The 18645-nt window shown below is 39.0% G+C and overlaps 1 protein-coding gene across 1 annotated transcript; it reads right to left on the bottom strand.

Moving 5' to 3' along the window:
- Positions 1 to 1686: 1686 nt before the first annotated feature.
- LOC117289205 (phosphatidylinositide phosphatase SAC1-like) lies at positions 1687 to 15400 on the bottom strand. Its single transcript, XM_033770215.1, has 19 exons — positions 15369 to 15400; positions 14376 to 14473; positions 14115 to 14192; positions 13414 to 13541; positions 12319 to 12468; positions 11233 to 11292; positions 11048 to 11081; positions 10504 to 10691; positions 9819 to 9905; positions 9621 to 9689; positions 8973 to 9052; positions 8431 to 8529; positions 7896 to 8034; positions 6711 to 6786; positions 5596 to 5668; positions 4050 to 4143; positions 3409 to 3510; positions 3069 to 3129; positions 1687 to 1918 (listed from the first exon to the last, which is right to left on the bottom strand). Exons 1-19 carry the CDS (start codon positions 15392 to 15394, stop codon positions 1782 to 1784), a joined length of 1779 nt encoding a protein of 592 aa, XP_033626106.1. The 5' UTR covers positions 15395 to 15400; the 3' UTR covers positions 1687 to 1781.
- Between the last annotated feature and the right edge of the window lie 3245 nt (positions 15401 to 18645).

Raw genomic sequence — 18645 nt, 5'->3', positions numbered from 1 at the left:
TTAACAAAATAAACGTCGCCAAACAAGACTAGAATGCTTGGTTCAGTGGCGCAGTTAATCATACTCAAAACAAGCTAAGGGTACTAATTTTGATCGATTTGAGTTGTGATTATTAACGTGCACAATTTTGTTCTCGGAGTCTGTGGGAAAGTTTTTAAAGCCTGCCTTATACTTAAATTAAAAGGGAATACAAAGGGAACTTTAACATAACACAATAAATTAGTATGCACTGTTTCCACATTATGAAACAATATGCTTCACTTTAACAATTCGCGTGAAGGATTTTCGTCAGGTATAAGACTTGCAAAACTTACAAAAAGAAAGTAAGACGCTATAAGTTTAGAATAAATTCCCTACTTCTGACGCTGCGTGGTTTGTGTGCTCACACTACACTAACATTAAGAATGCAATAAATATCTTTAAGAGACAAGGCACTGAGTTTGATACAACACACACCTTGATTTCCAAGTAGCCTCGTCCATATTCCAAAATTAATCTGGACAATGAACTCCAAACAAAATAAACAAAACAATAATGACAATAAGGATGTTGAGTTGACGGGAACATTAACTGTGCTTGCCTAAACCCTGAACAGCTGCATAAACACTTCAAGGCTCGTGAATAGACTGATCCATTAGGCTCCGCCCACAATGCACGTGTGTGCAAGAGCACATGAGCCTCTCCAATGCCTTTCTGCACAACTCGGCCGCGCGCGCAAAGCAGATGCGCACGCATGTCGGACCTGATTTGTCGGACTTACGTTGCCGGAGAGTATGCAATAACATTTCTGAAGTCAAAACATGCCTTGGTTTTTGTAAGATTGAAACTTCGATGCCGATTATAGAATCACAATTTAACATTAATAAGTATACACAGAGTTCGTGTTAACCAATTATACTCAGGTTCAAGGAATGTTTCTTAGTCTATTGTTACATACTTGAAGCCTGACCCATCATTACAATAATATGTGTTTTTTCCAAAATATCCTTTCAATATGTTAAATTATATACAACTCCTATATTTATAAATACAGTGACAGGGTGTACAAATAATGGATGGCCCTTTAATGTGATAAATATGGATTTGAATTTTGTTGAATTATTAGGAGCTTGACCAAGATGACCAGCATGGGGTCGCTTTATAAGGCCTTTTAAAAAATAAAGCGTGGCTAAGACTTAGGACTTTCAGTTGGTTGCAGTATAACGTCAACAAAAAGGTGCACGGACTCAAAAGAAAATGCAACAAATGATATGGTTCAATACACTATATAGCCAACCACCCCCCCCCCCCCCCCCCCGCAAAAAAAAAAAAAAAAAAAAAAAATCAGTACACAAACATACAACCCTAAAACATTTGCCCCAGCTTGGCCCCCTCCAGATGAACATGTTTTGTGTTGCTTGTGCGTAGACAGAAAGCTGATCTCAGAGCATTGATGTAGATTACAAGCTACCATCAACATTAACACAGAATGCACTGAATACCAGCTGCAGCACCTAGCAAATGGTTTTACTTGCTTTAAATGTTTTTGATTTTTACTTGGGATTGTAACACAAACTTTACCTTAGCATCTACTCTTCAAATATAGGCCTGAAGTCTTTCTCAGATTTAAATATTTTTGTGAGAAATTACCTCTTTCTCAAAAACTATGTTACTTCAGAGGGAGCAGTTTCTCACAATGTTTTATACTATCAACATCTCATTACCAAGTAAGTTTTTATGCTATATTTGAGTATTTACCAAACCTGTCCGGTGCCTTTAAGCCTACTGCATTCGGTTAGCAGCTAATCCAGTTTAGCCTTAGCTTGAGCTAGCCTTGGTTGATTCACAAACTCCATACCATATATGTACATGAGTGCGAGGCATACAGCGGTAGCGGCCATCCAGAAAAACACGTAGGATGCTTGAAGGTAGAGGTCAGCTGGAGAAGAGAGGAGAGAGAAAAAAAGTGCCAATCTTGGAAGACAACCGATAAAGTTTTTTTATTTGTTTAAAGGCAGTGGACACTATTAGTAATTACTCAAAATAATTATTAGCATAAAACCTTTCTTTGTGACAAGTAATGGGGAGAGGTTGTTGGTATAAAACATTGTCAGAAACGGCTCCCTCTGAAGTGCCATAGTTTTCGAGAAAGAAGTAATTTTCCACGAATTTGATTTTGAGACCTCATATTTAGAACTTGAGGTCTCGAAATCAACCATCTAAACGCACACAACTTCGTGTGACAAGGGCGTTTTTTTTCTTTCATTATTATCTCGCAACTTGGATGACCGATTGAGCTCAAATTTTCACAGGTTAGTTATTGTATGCGTATGTTGAGATACATCAGCTGTGAAGGCTAGTCTTTGACAATTACCAATAGTGTCCACTGCCTTTAAAAGAGATCGAGATCGACTTTCATCACGGGGCCATGGACAGCAACTTCAAGGCGAGGGCTACACTTGACTGAATTGGGCTGTCGGCCCAAATCACCTGTCACCAGGGGCTTGTTGCCACCTACCCGGTACTCCTGGGGCTGAAGCAGGGTTACCCCCCCTTCTAGGTTCCCTTCCTCTTATGAGACTTTCAAGCCATACTTAGTTTCCATGTTTTGTAACTTCATCTTCATTTTAAGTAATTTCTTATTGTCACATGGTGCACTGGGAAGGTGTTTTTTTGGTTAAAGTTCTGGTGACTGAGTCATCTGTAAGTTGGTTCCAATCCCAGTCAATGACACTTGATGTAAATGATTTATAGCTTGTGTTTATTTGGCTGATGGTGCTGCATATTCCTAAGGAGTTAACAATGTGTCAGGAATGCTTCATAGTTTTTGGGATGGGGGGTTGAACAAAGAATTGACTAGAGTGGGATTCGAACCAACGACCTCCGGATTAACGTGCCAACGCTCTACCAACTGAGCTATCTAGCCCTATGTTTGCGGTGTCCCTATTTCGTTAATATCTTTGTTCAGGGGTGCCAGTCAGAAGCCATACAACCGTAATGCTTAATACGTCTGTTAAGCCGGAGGTAAAAATACTGGGATGTTTTTTTTTTTTAAATGGTGTCTACAAGATTGCCGCGGATCATCTTACCTGCTGGGATGAGAATGCTGATGATCATCATTGAGAAAGCTATGATACAAATCACTGGAAGCTGAAATGGTAAGATGGAAAAACAATTCAAGCAATCGTTTCAATCAAAGTTTTTTGTTTTATTTTCGTCCACAGGAGAAAGCTCGAGTGAAGCAATTAGGTAAGAACCTGTACTTTGAAGAAGTAGCTGCTCTGAAATGAATTATGTTAGTTCCAAGTTGTTCTAAAAAAATGGCAATGAACCAAAACTATCCACTAAAATACAGTAGCGTCGTCTGAGACTAGCAGGGCATTCTTACAGAAACATCAAATTACTGTGAGGTCAGATAAAGGTTCTTACCAGAATAAACTTGGTATCATGTTTTGGTCTGAGTGGAGATGGTGAGGAGATGCCTTCGTTTTCCTCCACGATGTAGTTACCAAGAAACAGGTCGATTGAATCCTGGAAAATTAATGAAGGATTATTCAGCTGATCAAACTAAATAGAATCTAGTATCTAGAAATCAATAAACAGAGAGTATTTCTCAGCAGTAGGAGATGGAAACCTAAACTTGATTTGTGTAAAATGTTAGGAATACTCCACAAGGTGGCGCTCTCATACTTGGCTGTGTCCTTTCGTCTCTCAAATAAAATTGACTTTCACAATTTGTCCACAAAAAGATAAAGAAGTTAACAAAATCTACTTGATCCTTTGTCATTGATTCTTTCCACAAAATGAATCCATCCTTAGCTGTTGTCGAGAATCTGCTTAAAGACAGAAAGCAAGACCGACCAACTGACTGACAGACAAACAGACAATCAAATAAACAGAAAACCATAAGAGCAACAACATAACCTACTGGGCAGAACTGATAATTTTCTGAAACTTTGTTCTCTTTTTTTAAGGGTGACCTCAGTTTGACCCCAATGAAGTCTTGCCGAATTGTACTGACCCTTATTGCTACAACCAAAGTTTGTTGGTAGTGAGTAGGTTTTCTTTACCTGTCTAAAGCCATCCACAAAGTTATTTTTGTAGTAGCGTAGTGCTGAGTTGTAGAGATCTTTCACCATTCCAAAGTGTGTCCGCTTCCCAGTCCTAACAAAGAAAAAAACCACCATCAACTGCCAAGTATTAGAAATTATAATTTCTATAGAGGACAAGCAAGCCAACTGAGGCAGTGGACACTATTGGTATTTACTCAAAATAATTATTATCATAAAACCTTACTTGGTGACGAGTAAATTGGGAGAGGTTGATAGTATAAAACATTGTGAGAAACAGCTCCCTCCGAAGTGATGTAGTTTTTGAGAAAGAAGTAATTTTCCACGAATTTGATTTTGAGACCTCAGATTTAGAATTTGAGGTCTCGAAATCAAGCATCTGAAAGCACACAGCTTCGTGTGACCATGGTGCGACAAGGGTGTTTCTTTCTTTCATTAATATCTCGCAACTTCGACGACCGATTGAGCTAAAATTTTCACAGGTTTTTTATTTTATGCATATGTTGAGATACACCAACTGTGAAGACTAGTCTTTGACAATAACCAATAGTGTCCAGTGTCTTTAAGAATGCAAAAAATTGTAAATGACCTGACGTTTCGACCCTAGCAGAGTCTTTTACATTTATACCATAGGTGCTTTTAGTTGGTAAGCAGTTTGCAAACAGGTTGTTCTATTTTTATCATAGAGCTATATATATTGACTAGAGCGCTAACTTGCTCCGCGTTTTGAAGCCACCCTGAGCGCAGACATGTTTGATGTGTTGCGTGACTACGGAACGATTTTAATTTTAAGAGAACACACATTGCCGCGATTTTTTTTTAATTCGGCATGTGCGCTTTCGTACGCGACTGCCCATTCGCGCACGTCCGCGCTACGAAAACCCTATGTTCGACTTGATTGATGTACTAAAAAAAGTATACGCGCCTTTTAAACATGACGCACATGGCGCTCGCAGTTTTGTACGCTCATCAGCAGATTGTGCATTCACATTTGCTGCATTTTTTGCTTCGATTAACACATAGAAAAGAACAAACGCACTATCATGCAAATAGCTGTACAATTGCCGTACAAAATTTCAAGCTTTTGTATTGGTTTGTACATAAACATGGATGCGCCCACACGGCTTCAAAACCTTAGTGCGTGTATAACGGGGTGTTAGCGCTCTAGTCAATATATATAGCTCTATGATTTTTATTCAAGTATCAGGAATGACACAGTGTATAGAGGATTTGTTTCACACTGTGATGTTAAAACGACTAAACAGACAAGCAAGCCAACTGAATTGGTGGAACCTTTTTGACCCCTCAAGCTAAGGCATTCAGGTAACTCATATTCCAACATATGGATACTGATAACACTGAGTAGGACACCAAAGTCATTGGTCCATTGTGTTGTGTAATGCATTAAAAAGGACACAGTTAAGTTTATCGATAAGAATAGGGGTTCGCCCCAGTATATCTGGCATGGTAGAAATGGTAAGAATGGACTTAATATGGAGTATTTTAGATGGTTGTGCTTCTCTAACTGTATATTAATATTGCATACCTAGTGAAGTCTGTCTTCAGTGCGCCTGTTCCTGCATACTGCTTAGAACAAAAGTCTGCATTATCTGCCCATGCTGAAAGAAACAGAGACAGGGATATTAGAAGATAAATACAAGTATCTTAGATGGTTAGTTATGTATTACGCTATGATTTAAACCCCGAGTTTGTCACAATTTGGCTAGTCTAACATGAAACTCCTCACAAAACATACATTGCATTCTCAAACAGAAGAGCAGTCATTGTTTTGCGAGAGATTTAGTGTTTGACTCGCGAAATAGTGACCAAGTCGGGACGAGTGTGACCATCAACTGAGGGGTTGTCTGGCCGAGCGGATAAGAGCGCGAACTCAAGCTCTGATGCTTCTGTTCAGCAGAGTGTGGGTTCGAATCCTGGTCCTGACACTTGTGTCCCTGAGCAAGACACTCAACTATAAATGCGTCTCTCCACCCAGGGGTAAATGGGTACCTGTGCGGGCAGAGATGGTTCTTGTGGTTGGTTTAGCTTACTGCGCTACATATTTGGCAGCAAAAGCTGTATATTGTTCTTTGTTTTGGGTGCTGTTGCCCTGGTTTACTATAAGGGACTTTTCGTTTTCGGATGGTTCTGCGACGGTAAATATGACATTTGGCGTCATCTGCGCATGCGTCGGCTTTGAGGACGGTCGTCCCTCAATTTCTACGACAGTACTTGGGATGACTCTTCGTTGTGCTGAAAACGACAACGTTTAGCTGAAAAACCGTCGCAGAACCATCCGTCGTCGAAAACGAAAAGTCCCTATTGTCTTCACCAGGACACCAGCACCATGCGCTTAGAAACGTTGTATTAAGCGCGGTTTAAATTTGTACTATTATTATTATTATTATTATTATACTCCCCAGGGAGCTGAGATGGTTTAAGGAATAAAAAGGCCCAGTGATCAGGGGTAATAATGTTGGAAGCGCTTTGACACAAAGTGTAACAAGCGCTATATAAAAACCGATTATGATTAAACTATAGTTTGATCGCATCACATTTGAAACAATGAGAACAACACCATCTCAGAACTTATCTTAGAACCACCATTTCTTCCCAGAGGAGATCAAAATGACATGGTTGAATAACTCTAGATTAACTTACTGTTTTTGAAGGTGCTCTCGAACGCTGTCGTTAGATGTTCATCAATACTCTCTCCTTGTCGCAGAATATTAAATCTCTGCAATCAAACAATGATTCATCGTTAACAAATATCACTAAACAAAAAATAAACACTTTATATTCCAACTGCAACCATTGACCTAAAAGCAAAAAGACTTGTTTTAACTTGTTGTGTTCTCTATTTACTTATGAAAGTGAAACTCTCTATTTGGAGTAACAATGAATGAAGTATGAGCTTGGGTCATAGAGCTATATATATTGACTAGAGCGCTAACACCCCGTTATACACGCACTAAGGTTTTGAAGCCGTGTGGGCGCATCCATGTTTATGTACAAACCAATACAAAAGCTTGAAATTTTGTACGGCAACTGTACGGCTATTGGCATGATAGTGCGTTTGTTCTTTTCTATGTGTCAGCGAACCAAAAAAATGCAGCAAATGTGAATGCACAATCTGCTGATGAGCGTACAAACTACGAGCGTCATGTGCGTCATGTTTAAAAGGCGCGTATACTTTTTTTAGTACGTCATTCAAGTCGAACTGACGGTTTTCGTAGCGCGGACGTATGCGAATTGGCAGTCGCATACGTAAGCGCACAAGCCGAATGTAAAAAAATTGCGGCAATGTGTGTTCTCTTTAAATTAAAATCGTTCCATAGTCACGCAACACATCAAACATGTCTGCGCCCAGGGTGGCTTCAAAACGCAGAGCAAGTTAGCGCTCTAGTCAATATATATAATATAGCTCTATGGCTTGGGTACACACAGGTAAAAGTTTGACCTATGCAATCTGGTAGGGACTGAAAACCCAATCCACATGCAAGGCTCCAGTCAGAGGGGGGTAGGAAACCGCTGAGCCTCCCTGGTCCCGGGGTGCCAGTCCACTAGTAAGATTTACTCTGCATAATTTTTGCAATATTGCACGTTTCAGTCATTGATAGATGGATTTATAATTCATTTGGGGTTAAACAAAGAAACAGATGTCAAATGTTATTAAACACAAGGGAAACTGACTTGGTAAATTTAAAGGACTTAGGCTTGAACAAAGACAACTTGACTAGCCAATGACCTCCGGACTAACACGCTGGCACCCTACCAACTAAGCTATCAAGCCCTACCCAGTCAGTTTCCCTTGTGGTTTATAACAATGGATTTCTAATTGCTCACCTGTAACTGTTCTTGTAGCGTCCTCCTAGCCAGTAGACTCTGTACAACATTAGTCCGATCCAAGCAATCCATACAGTTGGTTCGGAATACTCCAGTCTGATGCTTCAACAACTGGTTCTCAGGGGTGATCATGAAATACCTGTAGGAGGGCATTGCACGGTTGGGATAGAGGTTGATAGGTTTAAGAGAGAAAACAAAATGATGTGTTGTCTTAAATATTTTCAACAATCATGATTGTAACAATATGTCACACCAGCAGTTTTGTGTAATAACAATTTGAGAGGCAAATCATCCTTAATAACAGCTGAGAAGCTGAATTGCAAAGGACGCGGTTACATGCCAAGGGCGCCTATGGCATCCAGCCGCATCAACCCATATATGAACACAGTGAACAGCCAGAGATTGAAAGTGTATGTCACAGGGATGTTAGGCATGGATTTTAGATCTCTGCTTAAACACAAAATAAAAGAAACTAATAGAGAAAAGACGTTTATAAAGTGTTGAGTTACACACAATACTAGTGCAATCTACTCACCCGTATTTTTCTTGGTCCGCTGCGAGTCTGTCCATGAGGATTGAGAGTCGATCCCATCTCATTCGACGACACTCATGATGAAAATCAAACGACTCATACCTTTAGAAATCAAACATCAATTCAGATTATTCCACACAAAAACATATCTCTGTCGGGAATAATGAAGATTACTTTGAGAAATTCCCACTATTACCTCAGGACAGGTTCATTCATAACTATGCAGTCCAACTTCTTATCAGAACTTCATTCTGCTCAGCAAACGGAGATCAAAAAAATGGTGTTACCGCAAACTTATACCCGGTTCATACTTCCTGCGAATGATATGCGAACATGGGGCTGTTTTCGCAGCGAATGTTTCGCCTGAGTTGAACACAATTCAACTGTTGCATTTTATTTGTAGTGAAATTTGTGATGACAACATTAGTATCGCATTCGCAGGAAGTATGACTGGACTGAAGACTACTTGATTCTCCACTATGCAATGACTCAATTATAAATTGCTGATGCTGAAATTGTTCATTGATTTAGAAAGTAATAATTACTTGATATTTTTGTTTCCAGCATCCATAACAGCTTTGGCAAACGTCTTCTCCAACCTGTCTTCAACTCCCTTGTGATCAATCTGTACAAGAATAAGTCACAATTTTTGTTAACTCTCTGTTTTAGTAAAAAAGGGTAAGTTCACACCTGATCCATTTAAAGGCAGTGGAAACTATTGGGCAGTGGACACTATTGGGCAGTGGACACTATTGGTAATTACTCAAAAAAATTATCAGCATAGAACCTTACTTGATTACGAGTAATGGGGAGAGGTTGATGGTATAAAACAGTGTGAGAAACAGCTCCCTCTGAAGCGACGTAGTTTTCGAGAAAGAAGTAATTTTCCACGAATTTGATTTCGAGACCTCAAGTTTAGAATTTGACGTCTTGAAATCAAGCATCAAAAAGCACACAACTTCGTGACACAAGGTTTTTCTTTCTTTCATTATTATCTCGCAAATTCGACGACCGATTGAGCTCAAATTTTCACAGGTTTGTAATTTTATGCATATGTTGAGATACACCAACTTTGAAGACTAGTCTTTGACAATTACCAATAGTGTCCACTGTCTTTACGGGATGTTGAATATGACAGAGCAGTGAATGATATACAAAACCAACCAATCAAAAAATAATTAATGAAAGCATACCAGATTGACAAGCACTTGTTCTCCGTAGTTGACCACTTGACTGTCCAGATGTCTCATGAATCCATCCAACTGGACCAAAACAAACCAAAATTACAAATTATTATTTGTTGTACCAACTAAGAAAAAGATTGTTTTGTGCTCTTTGATTAGCGCCTTTTAAATTTAACGATTGATTGATTGATTAATCGAGATACTTACATGGTTTTGTGCCTGACTTATTAGAATCTTTGGTTTGTATTTGATGTTTGGTCGTTGGGACCAGTACAGCGGTATTGACCCCCTCGTCTGTTGACATAAACAAACAAACAAAACAACCAAATGTTTTATTGACACGTAAATACAGACACTAAAGAATGCACAATAACAGTGTTCTGGAATCCTCTTTGCTGCGAGTGTAACAAAGACAGACCAAAATAGAAAGGGTTACACAATCATCAGAGATTCCAATTTTGTTGGCAAGTCATTACATCATACATATGCTTATCTTCTTCTAGGTTAGTCTTGATTGGTGATACTGTTTTCTGTATTAGTCCCTGGTAGAGGGCGCAACATCAACTATTTGGGAGGCAGACTCGGAGGGACTGGGCAAGTCTATCTGGATCAAAACAGTTGGTTTTGGTCCAGATGTTTGTATGATACAGATATCTCTTTTCCAGTAATTTCTGTTGCAGCCAGTAACTCGTGTTGCGATATCGGCATTTATGTGAACAAAACGAACATCGCCAACAAGAACTTCATCTTTCTTTTGAGTGCATTCTTCTAATCATGATTGAAGATCATGATTCGAAGATACCACGGCACCCCTTCTCTTTGAGACAAGTATGCACTGGGGTCTTCTTGTGCATTGATAGTTTTGAAAAAACTTGAAGAGTTTCAGTCTTACCTGTACAAATGATCCTCTCCATCCATTACATTGCACAATTTGTTCTGTCTCTACGTAGTTAGCAACGTGTCCCTGGCTGTCTAGTCCTCTCATGTAATACCTCGTCCCAGCTCGGAAACAACTCCGTCTTGAGATCACGATGTAATCAAAACGTTTCCCATGTAGGATCCCTATTCTAATTGTTACAACTGGTCAGCGACAGTTAAGGAATAACGGAATGGTTTCCAGGTCTTGAACTTCGCTCCTGAAGGGGCACAGAAATTTTCCTCTGGTATGGGGCACTTCTATTGGGGAGAATGTAAGTTTAAATTGGAACCTTGCAGAGGGCACCACAGCAAAAGCACAGGGCACCATGGCACAGGGCACCACGGCACGTCTCATTAGTACAATGGTTTTTTAAAAGAACACCTAAGCAATTGGTGTTTTGTATAGATGTTTAGACTTGTTGCCATGTTTTTAGAAAACAAATTCTGAAATTTTCAGAATTTTTCAAAAGATTTACTCTGGATGATTTTTATTATTATATCATATTCAACAAGGATACAGCCACACATCACTGGCAAAATGAAACGGCTCAGCTGAAAATAAACAAACCAAGTGAAAACTAATTTTAATAAAACTGCAAAGTTCAAACTGAAGCAACTTTTCACATAAGTAAACAAAATTATAAAGAGTCAAAACATTTAATTACAACAACACTCCCTCTAAAAATAATTGTTTGGATCTTACCTCAGGTTGCGAAGCAAGCTCTCGTAATAAATTACAGTTCCAGACGAAGCGCTGATCAGCCTAGAGAATAAAGAAATTAAAAAAACAACAGTTGCGGGTTTCAATCAGAGCATGGTAAACAGCGTTTCACGTTACACAAGGGGGTCTATCAGTTTTACTTAGTTGGTACTCACTCTTTCAAATAATGGCATCTGCAGTAAACACTTTTGATACAAGCCCTGTGGTCTTGCGGATTTTACCACCAAATTTGGCCCAGATCATTACCAATCATTACTTAGTTCGGACCTTCTCGCAGTGATCATGCAGCTAGCTAGCGTTTTCATTTTGTGGCTAATATTCTCTAGGTATAGACGATGTGACCTCTGACGTCACACGAAAACCATAACATGATTCGCACGCATACTGCCGGGCAAAACCTTTGTGTTTTGGCAGCCAGCTAGAAAGTGTACGCAATCTTACCATGACTACGCAACTCAGTGCCCAGTGAAACATGGCGTATATAGTGTTTTGTCAACGGCGGTTTGAATGTAAACATAGGTCACATCATCTATAGACCTCTTGCGTATGATGTCACACTCTCAAAAAGCACCTCACTGAGGCCAAAAAGGGCCCTCATTGAGGCCAAAAAGCGCCTCACTGAGACCAAAAAGCGCCTCACTGAGACCAAAAAGCACCTCATTGAGGCCAAAAAGCGCCTCACTGAGGCCAAAAAGCACCTCACTGAGGCCAAAAAGCGCCTCACTGAGGCCAAAAAGCGCCTCACTGAGGCCAAAAAGCGCCTCACTGAGGCCAAAAAGCGCCTCACTGAGATCAAAGAGCGCCTCACTGAGGCCAAAAAGGGCCCTCATTGAGGCCAAAAAGCGCCTCACTGAGACCAAAAAGCGCCTCACTGAGACCAAAAAGCACCTCATTGAGGCCAAAAAGCGCCTCATTGAGGCCAAAAAGCGCCTCACCGAGGCCAATGGAGGCAAATCATTGGACGATAGCTGTTCTTTGTGCGTAAAAACTTGTGCGAGAGCTCAGCGTCCCTGTAGCACTTCACAATATGCACAGGGTCAAAAAGCTTTTTTTTAAGTTGGTACTCACTCTTTCAAATAATGGCATCTGCAGAAACTCTGGGCTGGTGTTGAAAAGCCTCTGCAGGGAATGTGTCAGGTCATAGGTCGTTGAAAAGTAACAGTCATTTGAGTCCAAGACATAGTTCACCATTGACTCATAGGTGCGGTTATCCTGTTTCTGCAAGAAATATACATAAAAAATGCATACAAAATAATAGTGGCACTAAACATTAAAGGAACACGTTGCCTTGGATCGGTCGAGTTGGTCTTTGAAAAGCATTTGAAACCGTCTGTTATTACATGCATATGGTTGATAATTTGAAAGTAGAATAGAATGATCCACACAAACATCCCTTGAAATTGCACGATTTTCCTTTTACGTCGCCAAAAAACACGGTCGGCCATTTTGTGTAGGCAAAATTTTGACTCCATAAAAACGCTTTTCAAAGACCAACTCGCCCGATCCAAGGCAATGTGTCCTTTTACCTTAGGACCAAATACAAGTCACTACAAAGGTCTTTGATGTAAGCACTTAATACAAGTGGCAAAAAGAAGTAATAAATATGATGCTGTTTGTGGTAAGGATATACAAGCAGTTCAGACAATTTAAAATAATTTAATTTAACAACATTCAGAAGTATCTTTCCTATATTGACTTTCAAAAATACTTTGTAGATTATGGCGTTTTTCTTTATTCTTTGCTCTTGTTTCATTTCCATTTATTTTAGATCCTATAACGGCTTCTCGTTGTTAAACAAAGATGTAAACATGCATACTGCTGTTGGAAAGACAGACAGAAAAACAGTCTGACAAAGAAACAGACCTGTTGCTCATTCTGATGCAGGAATGTCATTTTGCATCTAATAATGGCTTCATCACAGGCCTGGAATTTCATCTTTGAGAGGGCAATGCCATTTTAATTTCAAAGGGCATTTCCATTTCCAAATCTTAAAGTCAATGGGAAACTTTTGAACGAGGGCCATGGCCCCCAATGCCTCTGTGTAATTCTAGGCGTGGCTTCATAATGATAAGATGTAAATAAGATGTAAATAAGATGTGAATACTGCTGCTGTGTGACAGACAGACAGACATACAGGCAAAAAAGAACGACAAAGAAACAGACCTGTTGCTCATTGAGATGCAGGAATGTCCTCTTGTAGGGAATAATCTCATGGCCAGTGATCTTCCAGATGGTCTGTCCGTTGATTTCTCCAACCTTGGACTTCTTGGTGATCACCACCAAGTACGGACCTGCACAAGGAGAACATACAAGTAAGATTTGACACTTTGCATGGTGTAAGTAAAACTAAGAGAGGTTTGCGGTAATACCATGAGCAAATTTTTTAGTTGAGTCTCAGTTGGTTCTGAAAAGAATCGGTCTCTTCAGATGGCCTTACCGCAAATCTCTCTTAACTAAGAGTCTTAGGTAAGAACATACAAATACTACCGATACAAAGTATGAGATTAAACACTTTTGTCGACCCAAGTATTTGAGGGTTTTTACGATAAATAAAACATGTAAGCTGGTTTTGTAAGGTGACTATATGAATCCAGTATTGAATGTACAGTGCTTTATACAAAATGACTCTCAGAAAAAGCAAACTTAATCACTGTAGTAGCCAAGAACGCAAGTGAGAGAAGACATTGAAGAAGTTTTAGATGTTGGAGGAAAACCCAAGAAAATTACTCCATGGAAACCCACACACAGTCAGGTGGGGACTGGAAACTCAATCCACATAGTGCCCCGGTAGGATTTGAACCAGGGTTCCAGAGGTTGAAGGCGATGCAAGATATTCTATGTCAGGGTAGTCTTGCTTTGCTTACCTGCCAGCAATCGTATGGTACCCATCAGTCCACATATTGGTTTGCTGGTTGCAAAGGGAGGGATCTGACTACCAGAATCTGTAAAGAAAATATAAATAAATTAAAAATAAGTACAAACAATTATTATCAGAAATGAGATACACCACCTGTGAAGACTAGTCTTTGACAATTACCATAAGTGTCCAGTGTCTTTAAGGGTAATATACAATTGCAATTATGACATCCACAAACATTGATGACCACTTAGGAAATAAATCTTACCACCGAGTGTAATTTCTTGACTGAGTCTGTCAATAATAAGCAACTCCTTGCTTCCGGAATCATGAGCTTCAACATAAAACTTATCATCTGTGGTGTACCTGCAAATAAAGGAAATCTAATAAGTTATAGAATTTTTGGCATATCTCAGGAGCCTCAATTCAGAAAAAGAAGATAACGAACAGCCATTTAAATGGTGGAGTAAACATTCGATAACAAAATAAGAATATCCTTTTTGAAATTTGGAGGGATGAAATAAAATAATATTTAAAAAAAATAGTAGCACTAGCACTAGCCCTCTAGCAGTAGCAGTGGGGATTTCAATTCAATCAACTAAAGCTACCTAACTCTGGTCTAAAATCTATTCATTTTATACACACAAAGTCGGCTAATTAGTAAGTACTAAGCATATACCTGGATTTTTTAAAGAATAAAAATAATACATGGCAACATCAACATTCACATACTTTACCATCTTTCTGTTCAAATAAAGCCAGCACAATGTGTAAAAAAAAAGGCTACCAGCAAAATATACATTCATTGATTTTGTAATAATATTGTAATTTTCCACTGTGAGTGTGACCTTTATTTTGTAAACATTTTGTAAACACTTGGTTAAATTTAAAACAATTATAGAATGTGTCTAATTTGAAAATATACATGAACTTGATGTAGTCTTCATTGGAAACAAACGAGAAGAAAAAATAACACCAGCACTAAGCCCCTCAGTCAGCAAAATAGATAAAAAGCTGCAGCTAGCTGTCAATTTGCATGTGTACGTACGGATTTACGTGCGTACATTCATACGACGGGAATTATAACTTTATAGCGATAACGAACAGAAACTGCTGAAATTATTCACAATTTAGAGAGACTTTTCTCTTATGAGAGAAGACAAAATATCCAAGAACTTAGATTTGTCCACGAAAATGTTTTCTCTCCACGAAATCCTTCAAATCATGCAAAAAGCTTACATCAAATCACAGAGGTACTTACAACACCAAACTCTCGTGCACCGCCATGTTGAACCGGCGACTTCAATTCAAGGTTAAAGGTTGATGACGCGACACTCCTCCTCTCTTGCTTTGTGTGGTTTTTTTGGGGAGGGAGATTCAAAAAAAGTTCTAAACGAAACAAATTCTGCAAAAATTTAACAAAGATATCACACAATCGGGTATCTAAACAGTACTGAACTCGTATCATTATTGACACTTACTGCGGTTTAAATACTTCTGGATTAGTACTATTATTTTGTGTGTGGATGAAAACGACGTCAACCCCGTCAAGTTTATCAAGTTTATCCCTGTTGAATATCAGGGCAAAGAAAGTCTTGCTGACGTGTGTCTGAATAGGGGATTCTTGTACGTTCTGCATCCATATTCTCATTAAATAAGATGTAACCTGCAGGCTAGACTAATTTTTACACTGCAAATGTGTTGTCCATGCCAATTTTGGCCTTTCCGGTTCCGAGTGGCTCTGGGACGTTCGGTTCTGACAAAAAAACTGACCTGTCTCATAATCTACCTGATGAGTTACTGTAGGTATTGGTGATGATGGTGACTTTAACTTTTACCGTCATTCCACCACCCGGCCCTCTCATGAAAAAATATATATATATATCATTAGAGGGGCCGGCCCTCCCTATATAGCTTTAAACACTGTGGTCACGGTTGTGCAGCGCCCTCTGACGTGATCGAAGTCGAAATGAAATCGTAAATCGTTATGTTTGTAGCGCTGAAATCCTTAGAAATGGTGCACTTTACAGAGACATGAAGCCACTACTTTTCAAACTAAACAATTAGCAACAGCTATAAAAAAAAACTATTGCGCGGTACGAAAAAAACAAACAAACAAAACCATGTTCACAGCCTATAGGCTTAATGAAGAAACAGCCTGATTCTCATAAAAAAAAATATATATTAACCGAAGAAGTCATAAAGAAAAAATAAAATTAAGTCATTTCCCTCTATACATGGTTATCAATTCATTTCATCTGAATTCTTTATTTACACTCAATTAATCACTATCGGATAGTTATAATCAAGAACTTAGAGGAAGTGTGGTAGGGGTATAGGTCTCCATAACCAGCTAGGGCTTGAGGTACAGACCCCCACGACTTTTAAAGGTATAAATTGTTGCAATTACTTTATGTTGGGAAAGATTCACGAATCATAAGTTAGTTTTGAATGGTGTCAAGTTAGTTATCACGTTAATAAAAAATAAAATAAAAAACAATGTTTGATGTCAGTAGTGAAATCAATTACACAATTACACTGTCAATTATCATGATTAGATCATGCCACCTCAAAGCATTACACCTGTCATTTTAATCATCTATAATACTTCCTCACTGTCACCTTATCCTCCCCCATTTTAATTGTTCATGTATCATGTCAGCATCTTCTATCACCTGCTGGCATAAGTTGCCTACGTCATAGGCCTATATTTTGTCTACTAGCTACCCACACAAATTTAAAATACACTACAACGCAGAAGGTTGAAGTTCAAGGGGCGATTGGTCTGTTCTGCTTTTCTGGAGGAGATGTGCGGCGACAAAACCAAAGAATGCTTTGTACTGCATCTCTTTGGAACTCCCGTTTCCATAGGGAGGTTTGGCTGCACGTTCTGCGTGAACGTGAACGTCAGATTGTGTCCTTAAACTCTTACGTTTTTATAGCATCGTGAAGTTACCATTTTTCACGTCTGGTACGTACGTGCGCACAGACGTCATACGTGCAATACGAGCATGCAATAGGCCCAAAGTGGCGACGTCACCGAAAAACAACACAGTTTGCTGACGTTTACGTTCACTCCGTATTTGCTCTCGCAACGTGCAGCTATAACTCGCTAAATTAATGTTTAGACCAAAAAGGTGCACAGTCACTCGTAGGCCTCACACGTGTTTTTTGTGTCGTTTTATGAATAACAGTTTGAAAACCACTCCCGTAACAGTCATCTCAATTACTATACAAAGTCTTATGTATCAATTAGCAATCACAGTGTCAATGATGTATAAAAAGTGATTGAGTTTGTCGAATGCAAGATCTGAAAAAGAGTAACTCTAAGTGTTCAGTGGTGTCTTTGTAACAAAAAGTGTATCCATGAATGGGGATGTGCACAAAACGTCAATTCTACTTTTGCTCACGGGCCCCTGGGTTATCATCCCATGGTTAAAATCACGAGCTCGAGTTTTCTGTGCAGAATAAAACCAGACGAGAAAATACCGATAACCATTGTCTGATGACAAAACCATTCATTCCGTATAGAGAACACAGCAGCGGTTTGAAGCTGCACAACCATATCGGGGTCGCTATGGTGACAGACTTTCAGTTGAACTATAAACTCTTGGTGTAATTTAATTTTTACACAGAATCTTTTTGAGCATCAATCAAATTGCTCTTTGGGTTATGTTAGGTTAAGTTATAAGTTGTTGTTGTAAGCTAATTTCACATTAAAATAAACAGGGTTGCATTCACAGTAAATCGTTCATGATGGTGACTTTGGTGGTTGTATTTTCGTCTTGACAGTTAAAGGTACTGGACACTACTGGTAATTATTCAAAATAATTGTTAGCATAAAAACTTTCTTGGTACCAAGCAATGGAGAGCTGTTGGTAGTATAACACATTGTGAAAACGGCTCCCTCTGTAGTATTGAGAAAGAGGTAATTTCTCACTCAAATAATAAAAGACTTCAGCTGAAGACTTTTGTTAGGCATCTGCACACATGATGCAACAATTTTGTTTTCTTTTTTTCATTATTCTCTTGCAACTTTGATGGACCGTGAGTCAAAATTTTCACAGACTTCTAATTTTATGCAGTGAGAATACTGGTCTTTGACAATTACCAAAGATGTGCAGTGCCTTTAAGACTATTGGCGCAACATACCTCACTTAGGTCCCAAGACTATCTTAAGCACACATTACTCTATGTATGTACATTGCTCTGCTGTATGTAATGAACCCATGACACAAACCCACTCAAAATCTCACATGAAGCAAAGTCTACTGATTGGATTCACACCATTCATTGTAATGTAATCAAGGATGAAGCAGCAACATAATGTACAAATGACCTAAGTCCAAAAACAACAACAATTTGAATAGAATAAAACTGCACATCTCAGTCTGTTCATCAGTTCTATCACTTTGGTTAAGTAAATAAAGAGTCAGATGACTTATTGAACATTCACACTGTGGTATGAGTGTATAGACCCTATCCATGGAGTTTAAGTTCGAGTATCCTGTTCAGTGGCATCATCATCCACAGCGGGT

Source organism: Asterias rubens, chromosome 4 (assembly GCF_902459465.1).
Source record: "Asterias rubens chromosome 4, eAstRub1.3, whole genome shotgun sequence".
Lineage (NCBI taxonomy): Eukaryota > Metazoa > Echinodermata > Asteroidea > Forcipulatida > Asteriidae > Asterias > Asterias rubens.
This window is presented reverse-complemented; position numbering and strand designations above follow the sequence as displayed.

Coding starts and splice junctions, on each gene's coding strand:
- LOC117289205 (XM_033770215.1), bottom strand. CDS start 15,394: ATGGCGGTGCACGAGAGTTTGGTGTT. Junction 12,469..13,413: donor TGCATCTCAATGAGCAACAG/GTCTGTTTCTTT, acceptor TATTTCTTGCAG/AAACAGGATAACCGCACCTA. Junction 11,082..11,232: donor AGCTTGCTTCGCAACCTGAG/GTAAGATCCAAA, acceptor GTTTATTTTCAG/CTGAGCCGTTTCATTTTGCC.